Source organism: Anolis carolinensis, chromosome 2, assembly GCF_035594765.1.
Source record: "Anolis carolinensis isolate JA03-04 chromosome 2, rAnoCar3.1.pri, whole genome shotgun sequence".
Lineage (NCBI taxonomy): Eukaryota > Metazoa > Chordata > Lepidosauria > Squamata > Dactyloidae > Anolis > Anolis carolinensis.
The window spans coordinates 143,789,866-143,814,291 of NC_085842.1; the positions used below are offsets into that span (position 1 = coordinate 143,789,866).

The 24,426-nt window shown below is 40.9% G+C and overlaps 1 protein-coding gene across 4 annotated transcripts in view; it reads left to right on the forward strand.

Moving 5' to 3' along the window:
* The window catches only part of pik3r5 (phosphoinositide-3-kinase regulatory subunit 5), a 70,985-nt gene extending 57,185 nt beyond the window's left edge, over positions 1-13,800 (forward strand). For all 4 annotated transcript variants that reach the window (XM_003217076.4, XM_062970713.1, XM_016991287.2 and 1 more), the window contains 10 exons: positions 204-873; positions 1,358-1,508; positions 2,767-2,892; positions 3,517-3,645; positions 4,109-4,202; positions 5,029-5,105; positions 5,353-5,446; positions 8,487-8,569; positions 8,738-8,847; positions 10,239-13,800. In XM_003217076.4, coding sequence (XP_003217124.1) covers positions 204-873; positions 1,358-1,508; positions 2,767-2,892; positions 3,517-3,645; positions 4,109-4,202; positions 5,029-5,105; positions 5,353-5,446; positions 8,487-8,569; positions 8,738-8,847; positions 10,239-10,386 — 1,682 coding nt within the window. In that variant the 3' untranslated portion in view covers positions 10,387-13,800. The remainder of the gene's footprint in view (positions 1-203; positions 874-1,357; positions 1,509-2,766; positions 2,893-3,516; positions 3,646-4,108; positions 4,203-5,028; positions 5,106-5,352; positions 5,447-8,486; positions 8,570-8,737; positions 8,848-10,238) is intronic.
* Positions 13,801-24,426: the final 10,626 nt, after the last annotated feature.

Sequence of the window (24,426 nt, forward strand, 5' to 3'; positions counted from 1 at the left end):
GGATGGTGCCTTAAAACATTGTTTCTCAAGCTCAGCATTCTTCTGGTATGTTGAACCACAACTCCCATTGAACATCTTGTTTGAAGGATGGTGTTATTTTTAACCCAACATCTCTAGAGAGCACCAGGGTGGGGAGGTCGTCTTTACACCATGCAGGAGTTTCTGTTTCATCTCTAATTTCTAATTTTCCCTTCTTTTTGCAGACATCTTAAATGAGGTGCTAGACAAAGAAGGGTACTATCCAAAACCCGTGCTCTTAGAAGATGAGGAGGCGGACAATTGTTTTTCAGAAAGAGATTCTTTGTTATCTGAAGATGGTCCATGTAACTCACGGGTGTCTATTGTCTCAAAGGACTCTGCACTCTCCTTGGTTTCTAAAAAGTCCTTGAAGTCTTTTGTATCTAGCCTGAAGGACTGTGTGGACAGTGGCTACATGGAGGACAGTGATGAGAGCTCTCCTGAGCTGGCAGGCCGTTTGGATCCGAAGGAGGAGAAGATGTCCTCCAGACATCGGCATCGGCTGAGCAACAAGTTATACAAGCTGTTCAAGAGCAAGAGCCAATTGATCCTGGGCAAGGAGCTGAGGGACATCTCTGAGGTGACCTCACTCTCTCTGCCATTGCGCCGGGCAGAGAGCCTCTGCAATCCTGTGGCCAAGGACCGTATTCCAGCACGTTCCCGAAGGGCACAGTCTCTCCCCCAACATGTACTGAGTGCCACGCTTTTCCAAAACCATGTGCCTCAAAATACCTGTGTGCAACGCAGGCCATTCTTGAGCTGTGATGAGAACACAAAGGTCTCCACTCTGCGTGTGGTTGTGTTTGGTTCTGACCGCATCTCAGGGAAAGTGGCACGGGCTTACAGCCATCTTAAGTGAGTCTAAGATGTCCCCTTTCCCTGCTCTGTACTGCCATACTGGGAAATTAGCTGGTTTCCTCAACAGCCTTCTGCTTCTCTTTGGACCAGGGAGTCCACCTTCTCTCTCTGGTCATATCATTGCTTGCTTCTTTTTTAATTGCATTATCTATTCATGCCAATATGTTGACAGAAATGGGGACTGTACATTGTATTTTGCCCAGCCGAATTATATAATCAATACTTCTATTCCATCTTTGGAGAATATCTAGCTCTGAGGAGAGGCCTCAAATCTAATTTTGGAAGACTGACAAAGGACCTCAGAGCTAGGCTTTTGGGTCTGGCTGTCTCTGTCATGGGATTCCTCAGAGGAAGGCACTGCTCTGCTGCTTGCTTCCATCTCATGGAAGAGCTGACCCCCTTAGTCATCTATAGCAGCATGCTTGTTGTAGGGCTACAGCTGACTTTTCTTCATGCATCCCCTCTTGTGCCTCCATTGCAGATCTCAAGAAAGCAGCTGTCCCAGGCTGACTCGATACTTCAAGATGCATTTTTACTATGTTCCTGTGAAGAGGAGTGGCCCTACCTCATCTGTACTGACCCACCCTCCTCCTTCTCCAGGAAACTCACATTCCCGCACCCCTGGAGCCACGGTATGCATTTAGGGCTAGGCCAGAAAGGATGTTGAGAGACACATTTTTCTTTATGTTGTGTTCCAGGTTCTCCAGCTGGGCTTGTTCCTTTGCTCTCTTGCTTGCAGTGTTATCTAGGAGAAACTCTAGGATGTTCTTGGGCTATTCTCAACAGTAGAAAAAGACCATTTTACCATCTAGTGAAGAAAAGAGATAGCTGAATATTTAGATGATGTGGGGAAAGTGTGAAAGCCATTGAAACCCCCATGGCTCTTTTTGAGAGCCCCAAAGTTTTATTTGAGCAAACAACAACAACAATAATAATAATAATAATAATAATAATAATAATAATAATAATAATAATAATAACTTTATTTTTATACCCCGCCCCATCTCCCCGAAGGGACTCGGGGTGGCTTACATGGGGCCTAGCCCGATAAGACAATCAATATCAATAGCACGACTATAAAACAATTATAAAATATTCCCTGCACCATATAGGAGGCATAAAGGAATTTTGCCATGTTGTCGTGACAGTTTTCTGTCTATAAAATACTTTTTAAAAGGAAACTAAAGTTCTTGTTTACTTTCTGTTTTAAAAAAATCCCATGCCACACTTTGGAGGGGATGCCAACAAAACTGTTTAAAATTATTCCCTGTAGAAGGCTCATATGGCATTCTGAATTTAAAACATTTAAACAGTTATGGGAGGTGAAGTGGGTATATGAATGTATGTAGTTGGGGTAGTTCCTCTGAGGTTCAGTGTCAACAGATGTTGCGCCTTGTGTTGTTGCTACTCTTAGATGGACACAGTGCCTGTTGTGGCCTTCTCTGGCTGTAGAACAAAAGCAAAAGGATGGGATAGAACTGGACAGGAGAAGCCATTTCTGACCACTTCTCCAAACCATGGCTGGTTCCTTGCACCTAAAGATTTGGGATGAAAGGAGAGAGTAGTAAATTTTATTGGCTTGTGAAGGCAGTGAAGTCTAAAAAGCATAAAGTGCTTTCACATGTGGTCGCTTCACTGGCAAAATATGCTGTACCTTCTTAGTAAGCAACCCTCCATTACAGTTCTGTTTTCAGTAATTTTTACAGCTGCATTCTGAGGTGTATCATGACTATTATCATGGTGTCCATGGAAAAATTTTATTCATTGCTAGTATGCAAAAGGCACTGGATGCCTGGGAATATACAATTTATAATGGTTCATGTGTGTAAACTGGCGGTTCTGCATTGAATGAAACCGCACATCTAATAGTGTGTGTTTCTTTGATTTTAGGTTCTTAATTTGGCAGGGATGGAGAGCAGCACAAATGATATCTCCCTGTACTTAGGTATGCAGGATCCATGGTACGAACGAAACGTTCTTGGGCTCATGAATCTTCCCATACATGTTCTGTGCCAGGTAAAGTTCTATACTGTATTCTCTAAAGATTTTCTCTAGCTACCCTCAAATGCCTAATTTTCCTTCCTTTTCCTGTCCAAAGTGGGAATGTAATTTCACTTCCAGTTGCCATTTTAAAGGTGAAACTGAGAAAAAATACATTTTGGGGCACACTTCTGCCTCAAATATACTACATATTGGAATGTAAGATCTTCAGACTGAATTCTGTTTATAGTCTCAAATACAATTTAATTGATGGGATTTACCTTTGCATTAATTAACCATTCAAAAACTCATTAAATGGGACTATTGTAGTTGGAACTGCCAATAGAATTCAAGACTTTGTCTTGTTTCACATTGATTGGTCATGCTATATAATCTGAGGACCATCTTTGACTGCTTTACCTGTACTGGAAGCAATATTTTATTAAAGAGTTCATGATGTCCATGTATGCTTCTATTGCCCTTTTAAGATGTTTTTTCAAGGTAGGGAAAGAATGAATTTCTGTGCCAGCTGCTGGCTGGAAACAGTTGCATCACCAGGTCTGCATCTGGGCACCATTGGTTGTCTCCCCTGTACTGGAAGCATCTATGGATGAGGCATTTGTTCTTTTTTCTTCTTCTTTTTTTTTGCTCTTTCCATAGCAATCAATCAAGCCTGAAGGTGAACCTTTAGAGGAAACATCAGAGCAGCTTCCCATCCTTGCTGACATGATCCTTTATTACTGTCGTTTTGCTACCCACCCGGTGCTACTGCAAGTCTATCAAACACAAGTGAGTTTGACTAAGTTTGTTGTTTTTGCATTTGGGGATTAGCAAACCACTGCAAATTGAGTTTCAGTGAGATGAGACACCAGCTTGACTGGATAAGTAGCTGTTTGGTGACCAAAGTGCTGCACAAGCAACCACATCTATAACAGAATTTTTTACTCATTAACCAAAACTTTGGCCTTTGCAAATCCTAGCCTTGAATTGATTTGGGTTTGATTTTAGATCAACCTAATTCAAAAATGGAGCTGATGGATGTGGACAAACCTGGGCAAAAGCTTGGGGTGTGAGTGTGTGTTGAAAAAAAATCGGACATTATGCCTCTACAAATATTATATAAGGGAAACAGCATGATGTACTAGTTGCTAAATAGCTTTGTTTTTTAAAAAAGAACACAAAGCCAAAAAGGAGGCTGGTAATGCAGAATTTTTGCATATCTTGGATTCTCTTATTTTCCTGTATTGTCCAGCTCACCTTCACTGGGGGAGAGACAAGAACTGAGATCTTCATCCATTCCTTAGAGCTGGGCCATTCCGCAACCACACGTGCCATCAAAGCTTCAGGTAGGCTGGTGGCCACCATCCGGAAATATTGATTTCTGTGTTCATTTGCACTCATTTTTGTGACTATGGGAATACCCATTTCCTGGAGATAAGAGAAGAAAGCTGGAGAGATTCCAAAGTTCTCATACACAGGAAATGAACAATGGATAGCGTAGACAGCACATAGGAAGGATATGGTACTTGCAAAGTTCACAGTGAAGATGGACATCAAATACAGAATGAGAAGAGCACACCTGCAGCTCAAACATTGGTCCTATTGTTCTACTAGAGGCCTCATGCGTGTCCTAGACTTATCTGCCCACCCATTTGATTGTCTTGCTGTCCATCTCCTTTTCCTTCTTTATTTTTGAAGCTGTCAAAGATTAATCTGGGGAAAAGGTTCAGACCTTGCTTCTCCTCTGCGCAGTGTATCTGAGAAGAAACCTAGTAACTTAAGATGATACAGACAACTTTTTACTGTCTCTTCCTGCTGGGCAGTAAGACTAATAGCAATGTGGCAAAGAAGGGCAATGAATTCAGGACACGCAGACTACCTAATACATGCATTGCTGGCACAAGGTGTATGTATGTGTGTGCCCACATGGGAAATACTCATAACAGATCCAGCATTCAAGTTTTTGATATGCATATTTGTACAGATGTAAAACTGATGAGTGCTCTGCTGTTGAAGAACTTGCTAAGAATCTTCTTAATGTTATCTTTCTGTCTTCACATTTACCCTATGGAATGCTAACATCTCAGAACATATTTCAGTTCTGTATAGTAGAAGGATTTGAGATATAGAAACTTGCAAATAAAGGACATCTTTCTTCTCTTTTTTGTACAGGTCCAGGTTGCAAACGCCTGGGTATAGATGGAGACAGAGAAGCAATTCCACTAACACTACAGATTGCTTACAGCAAGGTAATTCTGTGAAAATTTAACTGTTGTAGTAAGCGTCCAGCAGAGGAGTACAAGATCTTAGTTGCTTTGCAATGCAAGAGTCACCTTGCAATTTGGGCAGAGTAAAGGGAGAGGGAGAAGATGCCATGGGATCAAGCTCTCATCTCTTCGAAATGACTTTTGTGTTAGAATTGGATCTGTGACTAGCAGTTTTATTCTATTTTAGATATTTTTGTCAGACTGAATTTCAAATCTCTGATTCTTGCAGAGGTCAGTCAGTGGAAGGAGTCGATGGAATAACACTGAGAAAGTCTGTACATCTGTTAACCTCAGGAAGGCCTGTAAGAGACAAGAAGAGCTTGGTGTGTATAGTAGATGTACCCTGTTCTTGTATTTTATATGTATTTTAAACTGCTTTAAGCTTTTAGTGTGGTTGTCTATTTCATGAGTATGTGTGTATACACACACACACACCATGTATTTCATTTTAATCATATACTTTAAGATACTTTAGGGCCCATGTTAGGAGAAAAGGGTGGAACATTTGGTCCTTTCGTTAGTAATAAATGATCCCTCAGATTTGATTGAATTTCAGTTCTCATCTTTCTAAATCATTACAGCCAGTAGTTTGAGGTTATGGGACTCAAACCACTGTAATCCAACATTTAGAGGGCTAAAGTCCTCCCACTTCTGGTGCACATGAAATGCTTCCCTCTCTCTTGTTTGTTTAAACTTTAAACATTCAGACAGTGCACTCAGACTCATGCAGCAATATGTTTGGCCACTGGGTGTCACAAAATATCCACCTTTCCCCCAAAAGTTGTGAGTGGTGCTTCATGAGCACCCTGCTGGTTGATCCTGCTGAGCTCAGAGTTGGCTGTGCTCCAGGTCTCTAAGGAAATTATATTTTTAACCTGCTATAAAGCAATTTACTTGCAATCTGAAGCACTTTTAATTGCCCATTTTCACTAAATAGGGTTCTCTAACTGGAATAATTTATGGACTCCTTCTAAATTTTTATATTGTTGTACTTGCATTTTCTTCTATGGCAGGTTGGTTTTTACAGCATGGCATAGATGTTTTGTGCAATGTTTGAAGACTGATAGGCAGAGAAGTGTGCATGTTGAAAGTGCGGCTGTGAATCATGTGAGATGTAAAATTGAAAAATGGGGTAGGTGGGGAACCAATAACTGGGTAACCATTTGGAATAAAGGAGCCCAATCCGTTTACCACAGAAAGTTCTACTCGGGACCTTTGCTTTGGGTTGCTGTGAGTTTTCTGGGTTTTATGGCCATGTTCCAGAAGCATTCTCTCCTGATATTTTGCCCACATCTATGGCAGGCATCCTCAGAGGTCGTGAGGTCTGTTGGAAACTAGGCAAGTGGGGTTTCTATATCTGTGGAATGTCCAGGGTGGGACATTATTTTTCCCTATGCTTTCCCAAAGTGGCAGCAGAATTTTTCATGACATCATTGTTTATTTCTCCCCATCCTACTCTGCTGCACTTTCATGTCACCACTGAACATTCATAGCTAGCAGCCATATTGTATTCACAAATGTGCAATGGCAGCCATACAAGATTTTGAATTGGACTGGGAGTCTTGAAGTACATAGATTATGTGCAGTCTGCTAAGCATTGTGGTGTGGCTTCCATGCCCCCTTTGAAATCTTCCACTACCCCCCCCCTTTAAGCCACCAGTGGATAATCATGTCCCCCAACCCTATAGGTCCATACTTGGGGGACCCAAGTATATTTTTTCACAGATCAGAGGTTTTGCTAGATCAGATTTCAAGGAAAAGAATGTATACAGGCCCACAGAGATCTGAAGGGATGAGAAATGAAGTTGCTGCCATCCCAGACTCAATGCATTTGCCAAGATCCTTAGAGGAACTTACTGTTGGGAAGATTGAATATCCCTAAATTGTTATCCAAACCCTGTCAGGGAAAGTATTTTGAGTTAAGGTGTTGTGACTGCGCCTTCGGGGATTATAGTTAATGGTGATGGAATTCGAAGAGGAAGAAAAAACCCTCGTGATGATGGTTCACTGGAGGAGTTGCGCAGGAAGCGACTTAGAGAGCTATATGGGGGATCTTCTAAGGAAGATTCAGATGGGGAGATGGATGCTGAGGAACAGGTGGTGGCTGGGGAAGCGGGCACTGAATGGGCACAGCCACCGGAGATGTCTGGGGATTTGGGGCCTATGGATACTTCTGAACCTGGGGTTTCTGCAGGAGCTGATCCCAATTGGGATGCTTGGAGAAGGGAGGATGGTTCTTTAAGTGTTCATGGGGCTAAGTGTGGGCAGGATGATTGGGACTCCGACGAATTGCTAGGTACTCCAGATCCACGAGCTCTAGCTGTGTGGAGTTCAGACTCTGAGTAGATTTGGGACACCTGGTGTTTGGGTGTGAGTGTTTGGTCACCCAGGAGGAAGGGGAATAAAATGGGAATGTTTGGCCACTGCACTTTGCGTGTGGCAAGGTGTTGCTGAGGCACCATTGGGATCTCTGTGTTTCCATGAAGACTGGACTTGGACTATGATTTGAATCTGCTGATATCACCTAGCTTGGCTCTCGCTGTGTCTTATCGTGGACCTGTTTTGGATGACTGCACCCTCTTCGGACTTTGGATTGAATTTGACCTGGCTTCTGTCTACACCCTCTGACTGACGGCTACTCCCGGCTTCTGACTATTGGTTTGTCTTTCGGAATTTCTGCTGCCTCCTGACCTGACCTTGGATTCTTCTGACGACGGCTATTCATCATCCCTTTGAGGCTTTCAGCTTATCTGCACTGTGGAAGCAGCTTTATTGCTTTTCTAGTTTGTTTATTTTCCAGCAATTAACTCTATTTGTTTTCCAAAGCTGAATTGAAGCGTTATTTAGTTTTTTATTGAATGCCAGCATGGGAAATTAGCGTGGCTCGTTTTTGAGTTATTATTGTCCAATCTACTCTCGAAACACTGAAAAGTGAAGTGTTTCAAGGATATTTCCTGTGTTTATGTTATTTTCTGGCTTATCTTCGGAATAAACTCTGTTTTGTATGTTAACTGGCGTCTGACTCTTGACATAAGGTACCTAACATGTTATGTGTGCAGTGATAAGAAGTTGCCACAGTAGTTGAGCAAAGTAAGGAAAAAAGATGTATGGAAACAGGGCATGTGTGAAACCATGGAAATGCAAGGGTATCAAGACGGTGCATGCAAAAACTTTCACCATGGGACATGACTGCCATGCATTTTCTCTTGATACTTTAGAAAATGGATCTGGTGGCTATAATCATAGGCTGTGTTGTTTGCTTATAAATTATATTATGGGGTCAGGAAGCCATTTTCAGATTAAGTGCTCCTCTAGGTGTTCCACATGCAACCGTCACTCTTATTCTCCACCCTTTCATTTCAGGCCCCAAAACAGAATGTTTGACTCTCACTGCAACAGAGGTCATCAAGAGACAAAGCTCCAAGTCTAAGAAGAGTTTCAATCAGGTAGTCTGGTCTTTGGCTCCATCACTACCCCCCTGTCATTTTGTTAATGCTTTTGCCCTAATTTCATTTCATTGGTGGGTGAGGCTAGAATGTTTTGCTATCAATTAATCACCCCACTTTTCCATGTCCACCAAGTAGTTTGATGGAGCAATGCTTCTTTTTCAACAGATTAGTGTGTCTCAGATTAAAGTGGACAAGATCCAGATCATTGGGGTCAACTGTTCTTTTGCTGTGTGTCTGGATCAGGATGAGCGGAAGATTATGCAAAGTGTGGTCAGGTAAGGAAAATGGGGCCACGTTTCTTTGAAATCAGACCATTTGCTGTATAAGGCTGGTAGTAAAGTGGGAATTCGAGAACTCCTGGTCCCATCCTGGAGTATGGTTGATCCAGTGGAACTGGGTACTTTTATCATTCCAAGACCTTTGAATCAGAGGTTGGACCAGATCTTTCTACATCAGGATAGCCTGAATGTGAGAAAGTAACTTAAAGTTACTTGGTGCTTTAGATCAAACAGCAAATCTAATTTTGTTATTCGTGGTGCTTCTTCATAATTGGATGTGAAAATCACTTATTTCACTTATACCAGAGTTTATTCCTGGAGCTCTGGTGGTATAAACCTTAGGTCAAGTATACAATGCCAACAGGCAGACCAAACTGTCCATTCGCACCTGAGAGCCAGCAGAAGCTCATCCTTCAAGAAGGTTCAGTTAGTTTGGCAACTATCTTTTTCTAATCCTCAGTCGCTGAGGTTGCTCAAGGGGCAGTGTATTTGGTCATGAAGGAGAAAAGGCTTTTAAGGAAGAACATAATCAAGTCGCTCTGTGTATCTTCAATGAACCCAGAGCAGAGTTTGGAAAGTTACTTTCAATATGGAATTCCTCAACAAAAGCCCTAAATAGCAACTCATTATTCCAGGGGTCAGATATACATTGTATTACTCTTTCTATTATCACTTGTGTGTGAAGAGATGGGGACAAAGTTTCAGAACCCATTTTATCTATATGAAGTGCCCACTGAGTGCAGCCAGGGTTTTATGCAGTTAGTGCAAAATGTAGCAGCTAGACTGCCCACTGGAACCCCAGACTGATCTCTAATAACGCCACATGGTTAGAAATCTAGTAGATACCAATTAGTTTGAATTCAAGCTGCTGGTGATAAAATGTAAAGACCTAAATGGCTTGGGTCCATGATACTTGAAGGATTGCTTGTCTCACCCAATAGCATTTTATCATTTTTGAATATGAACTCTTACAAGCACAAGGTATGTTTAGAAGTTTCTATGTGTTGAGTGTTGCTTGTATTTAGTTAGGTATGCATAAGATAGATTGCAGTTAGCCATGTTATTTATGGAAGGGCTCAACTATGGTAGTTGTCTTAAGAATATTACATGTTATTTTATCACTTAATACTCCTGTGATCATTCTTGAGGAGACTCAACTACCTAGGAGTCATTGTGGTTCAATTTGCCTGGTCATGTCAGGGGGACTCTAACTCTTCCAGCCTAACCTAGGCAGGATGGCTGAATGCTCCCCTGCCCCAACCCCAACCCCATTCCAGTCCAGGTGCATGTGTTTAAATGTAATGTCTTCTGCATTTTTGCTGGGATTGTTTCTGTTTTGGTTATGATGAGCTATGTTGGTGTGACCTGAGGTTTTGCTTCTTCCGCAGGTGCGAGGTCTCTGCGTGCTACAAACCCAAGATTAGCAAATCCTCAATTGGAGGAAAAGTCATGCCGTCTTTCCCTCCCCAAGAACCCTCTGATTTCTGCTCTCTTCTGTGCTTGCCCATTGCCACGTTCAGTGGGGCATTGCCTTGAAGAAGACCAAGGAGGTAGATTCTATGAATCATTTCCAGCAGCTAGGATGGATCGTGTTGCTGCCAGGTTCCCCACAGATCATGAAAATCTGGATAACCGTGAATGGGGCATGTCCTCTTCCACCAGTTGGATGACATAGATTTGTCAAGATTATGGCAAGTCTGCACTTTCAGATCTGGAAAACAAGACTTGGCACTCTGGGAACGGGAGGACTTTCCTTATGGCAGAAGAAATAATGCCCAGTGTCCCTATATGTGGCTTGTTCTTCATTGAACATTATGGGAAAGAAGGAGGTAGGGGAAAAGAGTGGGATAGAGAACATTTGAAATGTGGAAAAAGGCTAATTGGCTGGTTTGTACTAAAATGCTGATACACTTCATAAGGGGAGGGATAAATCAGCCCCCCCCTCTTTAGACGAGGGTGTCAGTTCATCTAATTATGGTTTACTGCGATTCACAAATTTCTGGGACTGCAGCATTTCTGCACCCCAGCTTTTATTTTTTATTTTTATAATGCAACATAAAGCCCAGTCATGTATTTATATAGCAAATAGTTTGAAAAGCAGTGCTGGTGCTCAGTTTGTCCCATCTTCTTTACTGATTCTGACATGCACTGACTGAAATGGAGGGGCAGGTTGGAGTAGGGAAGGACAAAGAGCAGAGGCTTTTGAGTGGGATGGTAATGAATTGGCAATTAATGTTAGAGAAGCCAAAATGCTTCTTTGTCTTAAAAGGAAAAAAAATAGGGAAACACTATGACCTACATCATGACCAGTCTGTCTGGTTGGTGCTTCTGTTGCATGGCATTTTAAAATGTGCTGTGATGCCAGGTTGTCATGCCAAATGAATATCTGAAAAACATTTTGCCCTTCTGCTTTGGTGGGAATTGGGCCAAAGCAACCTAGGTCCTTTGCTCTGTGAATGAAAATCAGTGACCTGAACCTTTCTCTCCTCAAAAAGAAGATATATACCATATTTTTTATTGTAAGATGCACAGTAATTTCAGCACCACCAACAGTTATATATATAAAAATATTTACAATTCTGAGATGCATCCCATTTTTAGAGATGTTTATAAGGAGAGGGGGGAGTATGTCTTAGAATTGAAGAAATAGGGTACGTGGAGTCCAGATTGCTGCAGGCGCCATCAGCTGTGCTCTGGGAACCAGGACTTCTGAGTAACCACGGCCAAATCTGAAGGGCCAATAACTGGTATGCTGGGAGTGGGAAGACATTTGAGCCTCTAGATGTTTTGCACTCATTTCAAACCATCAACCCTGCTATCTGGCATTAATGAGAGGTGGTATCCAAAACATATGAACAGTCAAATGCCCCGACCCATGGCTGGCAGGCCTAATAAGTGCAAGCGCCAATTGTACCAACACCACAAAGCCATTCACAGTGCACTTCTGGTGTAAATAATGTGAGCCTACATGTTTGATCTTCTATGCAAATTGTGAAATCAATGGTGCTGTCTACACTAAGATCCTACCTATTAGAAGAAAGGAAATAGACCCATATTAAGAAACTACTGTGGAATTTATGAATGAATAGTTCCTATAAATACCAGCATACCAGCTAAAGATGCCTCCATATAGAACTGAAAGATAAGTGTTGTGGCTTCCTTTGCACTATATATGTAGTCTTTGCTTCTGGAGGAATCCAACAAACAAACGTCCATCTAAGAAATCTAGATAGCACTGAAGTCTTATTTTAATCACTATTTTACTTGAATTGAACTGTTTTTGAAAAGTTTTAAGCGAATATGATGTTTTTGGGGAATAAGGTGTATCAAAGGAACTTACTATCCAGGGTGGGCAGGGCTGACCAAGGAACATTTAAAATTCCCAGCAGGGGAAGGTAGGGGAAATGTCCAGGGGAATGTCCAGGAAATAGAGAAGGGGGAAACCTAGAGTAGTCTGTGAGTATAAGATTAAGCAAATCTTGTACTCAAGATGATCCTTCCAATTCTTCAACTCCTCCATGAGTTAATTTGTTCAAAACCTCTCTGTTAATCAAATAGTTTGAAGTCCTTTACATCTGGAAAAAGAGAGAGAAGCAAAGTGCCATCTGATTTAGCATGTTCCTGAGAGTGAAATACAATGCAGCTTTCTCATAATATTCATCAGGACTATTATTTTGTGATAAATCAGGAAAGAAGGGTGTCACAAATATCCTCCCAGGGATATTTCAAATATAAGCCATGGGAGGCTTCAGTAATATTTGCAATTATGGGTGAGCCTTAATCACTGCATGTATGAGTGAGAATCCCACTTCCTTTTCTCAGTTCATAGAACCTGATCACTTCTGGTTCTGTTTGCAATCTTGCACACTTCTTTTCTCTCAAAGCAGCCTGGCTGTAAAATGATTTCCAGCATGAGACACTGTGGTTTGCAATCTGTATTCAGTAAGAGGCTTTTGAAAAGTAAATGTTCACACTATATTTATGCATCTTCCCTCTTCTTCCTGTGCAGATATTTGAAATTAATCTGAATAATTCTGAATGCTGGAGCATTTTATTAACATGTGCAAAAGCTGCCTCCTGGAGCTTAAGCTGTATATAGTCATCCATGTAAAATCCATGTAAAATAATTTTATTAAATTTTGTTAAGAAAAGGTATAATCATGTTTCCATAGGATTGTTTGTTTAAATGTGTTTGTGTGTATGTTTACCCACACACAATGGGCTGTCTTCTATCACCTGGCTTCACCAGTTACCTCTTGAGCAGTTTAATTCTGTACAGAGGCGGTCCAACCATAAGGCGAAATAGGCATTTGCCTGTGGCGCCATCGTCCTGGGGGCACCATCGTCCTGGGAGGAGGGCACCACTCTCCACCTCCTTCTCTTTCGGGCCTTCCAGCGACCGCGCTGGGCCTTCCGGCCGGCGCAGACCCACCTTCGCACCACGCAAGCCCACCTTTGGGGCCTTCAGAGATTGTGAGGTCTGTAGGAACTTGGAAGCTAGGTATGTGGGGTTTATATATCTGTAGAAGGTCCAGGGTGGGAGAAAGAACTTTTCTTTGAAGCAGGTGTGAATGTTGTAATTAATCACCTTGATTAGCATTTAATGGCCCTGTGGCTTCAAGGCCTGGCTTCTTCTTGCCTGGGAGAATCTTTTTTTGGGAGGAGTTAGCTGTCCCTGATTGTTTACTGTCTGGATTTCTTCTGTTTTCAGAGTGTTGTTCTTTATTTATTGTCCTGATTTTAGAGTGTTTTTTTTAATACTGAGGGCTATCTGGGTTATCTAAGTCCACACTGCCCTATATCCCTGTTCAATGTTTAGTGCTAAATTTGCAAATATAGTAATTCCTACATAACATTACCATGTATTGAACTGCTTTTTCTATTGATTTGTTGTAAAACATGATGTTTTGGTGCTTAATTTTAAAAATAATAATGTAATTTGATGTTTTATAGGCTTTTCCTTTATACTTCCTTATTATCCAACATTTTCGCTTATCCAACGCTTTTATTTTTCAGTGATTGGTTTGGGGGGACGCCAAAATTCTGTTCGCCTACACTTGAAAAATACCTAGGGACGGCTCTGATTCTGTAGCTGCTTTTTAGCCTAAGAATCGGCTTCATTTGGACACATGCCACATGGCTCACCCACTAGAAGTTGCCAAAAGGCTCTAGGCAAACTGACATCACTGAAGTTTTACCTGTTGCTAGAAAAGTACTTTCTGTAAAGCATGGAGGGCCAATTTCCAACCTCCAAGCCAATGTGGTGTAGTAGTTTGAACATTGAGTTATGACTCTGGAGACCAGGGTTTCAACATGCCCTCTTCTATGCCTCTCAATTCCCACTCAGTAATTTTAAATACCCGCTAAGCAGCTCTAGGGAAAAATCCAATTTTCCTCTTGTGTTTTGTCACACATTATATATGTTTGCATGTATTTTATTTTTTTTATTCAGGGAATCATTTATATGTTAAAGCACAAGTAGATAAGTGGGAAAGTTTACTATTAAATATATAGTTTCAAAGAAATACAAGAGGTAATGCCATGTCAAGGTGAGGTTGTTGGGCTAGGGCAGAAGTTCTCCAACTTTTTCAGCTGTGAAGCCCTTTTTGAAGGAGAAGTATCTTGTGAAGCCCCAATAAATGTTTATATATTATATATAATATATATATGCATATCAGGCTTGGGAAAACTTAAGACACCAGGGCCACATTGCATTTTAAAACTTGACAGATGGGCTAAGCCAGTGGCAGATGAATAGAGAATGTTTGTGTGACCTAATTGAAAAAATGCACAAATTCCTATGCACACTGCACATATCTCATTTGTAGCACAAAGAAGAAAGAACAAACAAGACAATATTTAAAATGAAGAATAGTTTTAGCCAACATAAACTTAACAGTATTTCAGTGGAAGATTGCAGCCACTCTAACCCTCTTCTGCCATGCAGGAAAAGCACAATCAAAACACCCCAACAGATGGCCATCCAACCTTTGTAACAACAACAACAACAACAACAACAACAACAACAGAAATTCCAGGGGCCATCAAGTCAAACTTCCTTCTGCCATGCAGGAAAAGCACAAATCAAAGCACCCCCAACAGCTGGCCATCCAGCCTTTTCCAGCACTTCAGCAGTGGGGGAGCAACCAACTTCCCTGCTTCTGTGCACTAGGAGGAGGAGGAGGAGGAGGAGGAGGAGGAGGAGGAGGAGGAGGAGGAGGAGGAGGAGGAGGAGGAGGAGGAGGAGGAGGAGGAGGGAAGCGCAGAGCCTCTGACTGTGCTGCACACTTTGAGAACTGCTGGGCTAGGGAAGGGAAGGCTCAAACCTTTATTTGCCCATGAAGATTTTAAACTAATATTGAGTCAGATACTTTTTTTTCGTGTCAAGAGCGACTTGAGAAACTGCAAGTCGCTTCTGGTGTGAGTCAGCTACTATACATGGCCTATCTTATTGTCCAGGATTACCCAGGAAATAAAATAACATGTAGTTGGGAAAAGAATGGATGTTACTTAGACTTCATTGGAAGAAACATTTGATGTAAACTTAAAATCAGAGTTGGGACTACAAAATCCATCTAGTCCAACTCCTTAGTCTTTCATACCTTTTTTAAAAAAAAAATAAACTCTGGCTTGTTATTAAAGATGGTACCAATATTTTCTAAATATTTACAGATCAACTCTGATCTCTCCAACAACCCTTTCCGTTATTGTGCCCAGCTGACCTAGTGTTAAGTGTTACAAGTGTAAAAAATATTGGTAATGAGCCAAATGGCAATGAAATTTAGCCATAAGTACTGCAAAACATTTATCTGCTCCTGAGATTTGGGGTTTTTTTCAGTAAGAATGATTAAAAGTGCATACATTTTTGCCTAAATCTACTAGGGAGAAATCTTAAGGTTTTTTAAAAATGTGATTGTGGGAGAAGGCGGAAGTGACCAATTTTCCAGCCAGAGGACTGACTCCACGTGTCTACACTTAAAGGTCTGTACAGTATCTGAATCCTTATGTGGTATTTGCTTAGGGTTGCCTCGTCTTCCTTGGTACATTTTCATGCTAGCAATTGCTTCTGAGTTTGGCTCGTGCAAATGGGTTAGAATTGCTCTTTCAATAGAAACATGAAATGGCACATTTCTTCAGACACTTGAATTTTCAAAAATAGATGCAAAAAAATAGATGCAAGAAAAAGTAAAATTGATTGACTTCTCCCTTCAGTCACAATAAAAAGAAAGCAGATTGGATATTTTTCATTATGCAGCAGACTCTATTGTATCTGGAAAATTCCAAGTTATGCCTTGAGGAATATTTTAATGGGTCAAAAGAGGCTAGGTAATTCATTACCCATAAGTATTATCTTATATCTAATGTGATACTGTATGTCCTACATGTAATTTTTCCAAATATGTTGAATAGATTTTTTAAAAGGTTATCATGAAAGGAGCTTCTAGTCTCAGCTCTAGGCTCCAAAGGCTTAGCCAAATAAAGCAGCTGTATATTTCTCAGGTCTCTGGAAAACCAGTTTCTCAGAATGATTAGAGTCTTTTGGCCTGATAAGGATAAAGCTTTTAAAGAGCTTTGCGCTATCCTCAATAATCGTCTATAACAGAAGCACTGAGGCCAGAACAATACTTGCTTGAGGTTGGATTCAAACACTTTTGATTTAGTAACTGACAAATGGGGTGCTCCATATTGATTGTCAGAGACGTCCCTACTTTGCGTAAAGGGCACCAACAACGTGTCCATCTTGGCCAACAATGGAGCTTGGCTTGATCAAAGAAGGTGGTTTCTGAGGGAAAAACAAAGACTGTTACAGTAATACAGAAATTGTTTTAGATGTCATTAAACCTATATTTAGTTCAATGCATCAATATGAATACATATACAAAAAGCATTGCTATACAATCAAACCAAGGACTGTTACATTCACAGTAAAAATAATATTTTTCTCTTGAAAGATGAACATCTTTCAAGATGTTCATCTTTGATGAACATCCTCTTCTCATGAACAAAGATGAACATCCTCTTCTCATGAACAATAATTGTTCTTTAGTTCTTTAATTGCTCCAAATACACAAATTGACTCCTCTTCTTATATATAATAATTGTTCTGATTTCTTTACTATGGATAGTAGACTCCAAAACCACAACTGGTTTCAACTTATCAGGTGGATTGTAGTATATTCTTTAAGTTGTTTTTCTGAGTTTTTTTATATGGATCCTATAGGGAACATATATAGTGGCTACAGGTTATTTACAATACACATAGTTACATGAGACATACAAGATACATAAAAAAAGATAATGTAAAAGTCATACTCAACAGAAAGATCTATTTCTTAACATGCATACTCTGAAGGGAAAAACCATTAACTACGTAAGCCTTATGGAATATCTGTTTTTTTTTGGGGGGGGGGGTTCTTTTCTTATTAAATACTTATTCTCTTATTCCAAAACATTTAACATGATACAGTTGTGTAGTTATATCATCTATTCACAGATCTATACTCGCTCCCCCAACCCCTTAATTCATATGCCGCATTTCGCCAAATCAAGGATGCCATCAATTCCAAGATATTCCTCCCCCTTCTTTGAGCTTTGATTTTAGAGAAAAGGGAATTCTTGATTCCAAGAAACACCTCATTTTTGGAGCTTCGATTTTAGGGGAAAAAAATCCTTAAAAGAAACCATACTCCATACAGATCTGGACCAAGGCAGTTCACGAAAAGGGGGGGGGGGGGAACCAGCTGAGAGATTGGGAGCAAGGCAGTGAAGAAAAGGAAAAACCAGTTTAGATATTGAGAATAAAGCATCAGAAGGAAAAGGGGAAACAATCTGAGAGATTGGGAATAAGGCAGCAAAGGGGGGAATCCACCTGAGAGATCTGATCTTCTTTTAAAAACAACTACAAATATAGGACACCGGTGATTCTAAGACACACACTCCTTTTTTAGCCTTTGGTTTTTGGAATGAAAGTGCATCTTAAAATCAGTGAAATACGATGGTGTTATAAAAATACAGGTTTGTCCATTCTGTTTCTTTTAATTATTCTAATTTCATCTGTTACATATAATTGTTGTAATGTATTTTCTAATTGTTCATCCACAATCTTTCTTGGGCTTTGGTGGTTTGAATTTGCCATTACATTTACACATGAAACTAGTAAATAGCTTCTATGTATTATCAAACAGATTTCCTTTTATTTCTCCTTTTGCTAATTTTACTGTATATGATAACTTTTCCAATAGGGCTATAGCCCATATTCTGTTCAACCAATTCTTTATTGACAAGTGCTCTAGCTTTTTCCAGGTTTTGACTATTTTGACTTTTGCAATTTTTTGTTGTACAAAATGCATAAGGTTGTGGTTGGACTACAACTCACATCATGCCAGGTTAACCCCAAGACACTCCATCAGTACTTAAAGTTTGTTATGTTGGGCAAGTTTTCTCTAGATGCATTATCGGTGGGGTTCAGTGTGTTCTCTGGCTGTAGGGTAAACTACAACTCCCCTATGGCAAGTCAGTCCCCTCAAGCCCCTCCAGTAGGGTGAGTTAGTCATGGGGTTCTGTGTGCCAAGTTTGGTCCAGGTCCATCATTGGTGGACGTCACAGTTTCTCTGGTTGTGGATAAACTACAACCCCCAGAAAGGAAGGTCAGCCCCCCCCCCCCCCCCCGCCAAAACCCCTCCAGTAATCAAATTTCAGCATATCAGGTGTGCATGCCAAGTTGGTCCAGATCCATCAGTGTTTGGGTTCACAGTGCTTTCTGGATGTAGATGAACTACAACTACAAAGGTAAATTTCCCCCAAAGACCTCCAGTATTTTTTGCAGGTCATGGGGGCTCTGTGTACCAAGTGTGGTCCAATTCCATCTTTGGTCGAGTTCAGAGTGCTCATTGATTGCAGGCACATCTTAGTATCTACAATTCCAAAATGTTCAGTGGGCATGGAAAGTGGGCAGGGAAGTGTTAAGGGAGAGGCAGTGGGTGGGGTCATGCAGACCTGACACTAATTGAGAGAGTAAGAAACACTAGGATGTCTGTGGTAGAGGAAACACATAAAATCGAGCATGTAATTGTCCCCAAATGAAAGCCCTCACTTGGGTGGTGGGCAGTATGATGTTTGTGGAGGACATTGGCAGGGCTCTTGTACATGTTCACGGTGCTCTCTACCCTGTTTCCCCTAAAACAATACATCCCCAGAAAATAAGACCTAGTAAAGGTTTTACTGAATTTGTAAATATAAGGCCTCCCCCAAAAGTAAGACCTAGCAAAGTTTTTGTTTGGAAGCACGCCCGCCAAACAGAACACCAGAGCATGCAGGATCGGTAAATGTACGTACCATAGAGTGTTGTACATGGAAATAACGGTAGTAACAAGAAATTCTTGATAGGATTCACAGTTTGTCTGGTTATGTTGGTTTGTGATGACAACTACTGTACAGTATATAATAAATGTTCGGTTTTTTGTTCAACAATAAATGTGAATTCTTCTTCATGGAAAAATAAGACATCCCCTGAAAATAAGACCTAGAGCATCTTTGGGAGCAAAAGTTAATATAAGACACTCTCTTATTTTTGGGGAAACATGGTATAACCTGCAATGCCATTGGAAGGAGGGCCATTGGTGTCTCCTGAGTAGTGGGGGCTATAGCTGTTTGTGGAGGCATAAGCTTGTCTGTGTAAGTGGACAGCCCAGCCACATACATATATACATATTTTCACATTTATTATGTGTATAGATAAAGACACTCAAATGAGATCCATAGAAAAGTGGAGAGGGGAAAGCATATTTGGAGTATCATCATTGAAGGAAAGCAAAAGCATTGTAGGAAAACAATATTTTTTGAGGTGTACTAATTTTAGTATGTTAATTTTCTGACTCAGGCTCCAGATTTCTACTTCAGCTGATGGGAGGATACACAACACTGTATTTATACCAGAAAAATGGTAGAAGGAAAATTTCCACCCTCCCATCTAACCAACTCTTCTTTAACCCACCCTATTGTTGTTCCTCTCCACAACAATAGATCTACTCATTACTTGTCCAACACCTTGATTTTCCACCAAAACGTAGATGGGAAGCACTCAAGACCTTTCTGTGAAATTGTGCTTGTGCCTATCCTGAGATTAACATTTCATTCTCCTTGCCCCCTTCCCCCCAGCTGCCCTCCAAAACAGCATGACTGAGGTCCCACTTGCTCACTCACAGGAAATGCTCAGCCTTACCATATTTCCACCCTCCTCTACTCTGAACCCACAAGATCTACCAGTTAGAGCTTGGTGCTAAAGACATACATTTTGCATTCATTAAGATGCCTCTGCTACAATATATTCATGATTTTTTGCTTTTGGTAGGAGTTGATGACATTTCAGATGAGCAGGGCCATCAAAGACTTCTGTTAAGGAAGTCTAGGACACAGTAGTGTTCCTTCTTCATCTTGTTGCCTTTTTGTCTAAAGACTGAGAAGAATAGTACAGCAGACAATCGTTCTCTTGTTTATCACACTGAGCACAACAGACACAAGAAAAAACAGGTCTTCACATGCGTATTGCTGGTTGTATTTTCGACCTGTTTCTTCTTGTACCTGTAGATCTTATATATGCTTGCCAGTACCAGTCTGTAATTTTGTCATACTGGGTACAACCCTGCAATTGTTAGCTCTAAGTACAGAGTAGAGGTATACGTGGATCATTTTCCAGGTTATGCCTCTTCCCTGGCAATTCTGAGACATCTCTCCTGCATGAGGACCCATGCCTAGACAACTGGTCAGCACCATGCTTTACTTTGCCATAATGATTCCTCCATAAATTTGAGGGGGAAAATACACAGTAGTGCAGCTTGCTTCTCAATGCACGTGGCAAGCCTATCTCAATCCTTGTTGGCCTCCATTCTCAAAATACTTTTCATTTTCCTTCCTCCCAAAATAAAAAAAATTAAATCAGCTTCCTCACCTGAGTAATGGAATGGACAACTTGATGGTAAACATTCTCTCTCAGATTCTTTTGGCTTAATTTTTTCTGCTTTTAGCCAGGTGGACTGCTACAGGACGTATGGCTATACAGTTGGCCATGTTACTGTCTGCCCGAGCAAGCAATGTGAGATGCTTGCTCTAACAAGCAAGAAGATAAATTCCTGGTGTAATGTAGGAGAAATCTTGCACACCCTTGGGAAAGAGAGGATGGGGACTTGATAGTGGCGTTCAATAGGTTCTCCTTCAAATGACCATGCACCACCCCCTTGCAATTCCAGTTTGGGGCATAATGTAAAACTGGAGAAGATAAAGTCCTCGAGGAAACTATGGTGCTCTGAGGAAGCTAGGCACAGCACATGCACACACACAAGCATTTTTGAACCCAGCCCCAAAGTTGTATGTTGACAGATGGAAAGAGCCATTATATTGGGTCATTTTCTCTGAGGTTAGGTGGATGTGTGATGGTTTAACAAACTAAAGCAAGAAAAACCCTTGGTATGCACAGGAGAATTGTTCCAATATTTAGCGAATACACAAAGAATCAGGTATTCTGTCATTAAAAACAGAAAAAGATACCTGGCTAGCTTTCTCTGGATATCCATTGAAAATTACACCCTATCGCAAAATCTAGAGCTGGTCTGCACAACATACAGCATGTAAGCCATATGCAGCCCGCAAAGGGCTTCCCTGTGGCATGCGGAAGGTAGTCAGGCCAACAAAAAAAGGGGAAGCCTTGCTCCTTCATGCTTCACCTGTCATGCCATTCCCATGGGAATGGTGCAAGGCTGGCAAAGGGGCTGAACTGCCCCACACTGATCGGCTCTTCCTGACTGCCCTCCTGGTCAGACAGGCAGAGAAAGGGCTGATCAGTGTCAGCCAATAATGCTTAGTGTCAGCCAAGAATGCTGACAGAAGAAATGCTTGTTTGCACTTTTCTATGAGGCAGAGAGTGTTAATCACTCAAGACAACCATTTCTAGTTTATGTACCAGCATTGTCCAGATATGCGTTTTCCAATGTTAATTATTAAAAATTCTCATTGTTAGCATTATAATTTTATTATTGCTAAGTGAAACAAGCTTGAATGCATTTTCTTACTGTTTATATTTAGCTAATTAGCTAAGTAATTTCCCCATTAATGTGATTTCATAACAAATACAAATCTTGCATAACCAGTGTAATTAACTGATATCAATTGAAACTTCATTTTTAAAAAAAAATATGGTTGATTTGCACAATAGTTTATTCATTAATTATGGCTTTACCTGGAAAGTGAGATGCTAAAAACCTAGCTGCGGCCCAAAGAGACTTTGCCTATTTTAATGTTAGCCTCTTACTACTGACAAATTGTGCAGGGCTGGTCTAGAGCCTCCCCATCAGTTCCTCCATATGGAAAAGCGACCACTGCTGGATGACTATGCAATGGGTAATACCTTCCTCTGGAGCAGTGGTTCTCAACCTGTGGGTCCCCAGGTATTTTGGCCTGCAACTTCCAGAAATCCCAGCCAGTTTACCAGCTGTTAGGATCTCTGGGGGTTGAAGGCAAAAACATCTCGGGACCCACAGGTTGAGAACCACTACTCCAGAGGAAGATAAAAAAGTGTCACCCTACAACAGGAGTGTCAAACTCATTTTCACTAAGGGCCATATCAGTCTTATGGTTGCATTCAATAGGCAATTAAATCCATGGATGAAGAATTCATGAATACAGAGGGCCAAGTATACCTTTTTACATGATAGTTGGTGCTTTTTAGCTGTTACACAATTTGGGTGCACAGATGTTATTGAACAACAACTTCCATCACGTTTGATTATCCGCCATGCACACTGGGGAGAATGAGAATTGCAATGCAAATGTACTTCTGCTCTGAGGTTGGGAAAAGGTTAAAGGACATTTTAAAGTCAGACACCATTTCCACAAACCTTGTTATCTAAATTCAAACTCCATTATCCTGGCCAATCAAAACACATTTCTTATGTTTTAAAAACTAGTTTTTTTCTCCACAGCAATGGAGTAAAAAGGCTTTTTAAAAATTGCATAAAAACCTTCAGGTATCTGAAATAAGTGCTTTCACTTTGAAACAGGAACAATGTTGCGTGTTCAGACAAGACTGGAATTAATGTTAGATAAAGTGAATTATTTTGCCGTTGTGGATTCAACCTAACACTGCCTTATAGTGGTACTGCCATCAGATATGGAATTAAAATTATTACACAGGTTGAACATCTTATCCAAAGTTCCAAAATCTGAAATACTCCAAAATGGCCTACATGGATGGCTAAAAGAGTGGTATCTTTGCTTCCAGATGGTTCAGTATAAACAAACTTGGTATCATGCACAAAATTGTTTTTAAAAATGGTGTATAAAATTACTAAAATTACAAAGCACGTATGAAACATAGGTGCATTTCTGGTTTAGCCTTGAGTCACATTTCGAAGGTATGTTATTATGTATATACAGGAAAACTCAACCTGTATATATTAAGCTCTGTACATGTGCGATTCTATCACAGAAGAAAGACCTGTGCTGCTTAAACATGTTTGATGCATTCTGCTTGGAACCCTGTCTTTTACTGTTGCTAGTGAATTAGTTTTCTTGTTACTATTTATCTTTCTACTTTTTATTCTCTATTAAACCTGTTTATAGTTGTTGCTTTCCATACCCAAGCTTTGCCTTGTTTTTTTGGTGCTTGGCAATCTTCCGAGTAAGTGGAGAATGTGTGTGTTTGTGTGTCTTCTTAGAGTCAGGTAAGGTGATCTGACCGCATGCCAGTGGACATGTCTGCTTGAAAGGCTTCCTGCCTTGTGTCTGCAGGAAGGTCTCTCTGGTAAACATCTCCCAACCCACTGCAGTTGAGATCATCTTGTATGTGGATCCTACTGCCTCTGGACCTTTCGATGTTATGTGGCTGAACTTAAGACTTTCTGTGGAATCTCAACTCAAATAACTGTTCCAAGTGAGGCTGACACCAAGCCTGACTTGGAGGATAGCCTGGAGATTTTTGACAGCAGCTGTGGTCAAAGGGCCTTGGGAAGGGAGGGTGGCTCTCTAGGCTCAGACACAGTATGCTGGGAGGCTGGAATGTGGAAAAGTGGGGCAAACTCAGAGATTGCACCAGAGGCTGGTGTGATGGCCAATGGAGAGGGATTGTTGCCAACTATCTTGTCTGAAATTTGTTTATTAAAGAACCAGAGTGCCAGTTTGAATATTGGACTCTGGGAGATGAAGCTTTGTATCTCCACTCAGTCATAAGCAACCATCAGGAGACCCTGAGCAAGTCACACACTCTCTGCCTCAAAGGAAGGCAATGACAAACCTGCTCAGAATAAATCTTGCCAAGAAAGCTGTATGATAAGGCTGTCATAAGTTGCAGTCATTATAGGTTTTGTTTTTTCTTGACTTATCTATTCTCAGATGAGCTCAAGGCAGCATAAATGGCTTTCTTTTTTCATCTTCACAAGAACCCTGTGCGGTCGGTTGGCCCAAGATCAGCTTTACCCAGTGATTTTGAAGTCAAAATTTAAAGCCATGGACCTCAATCAGGGAGACCCCTGACTGGTGAGCTACACTAACAGCCTATGTTTTCCAGATAGAGATTCACCAGGGTGA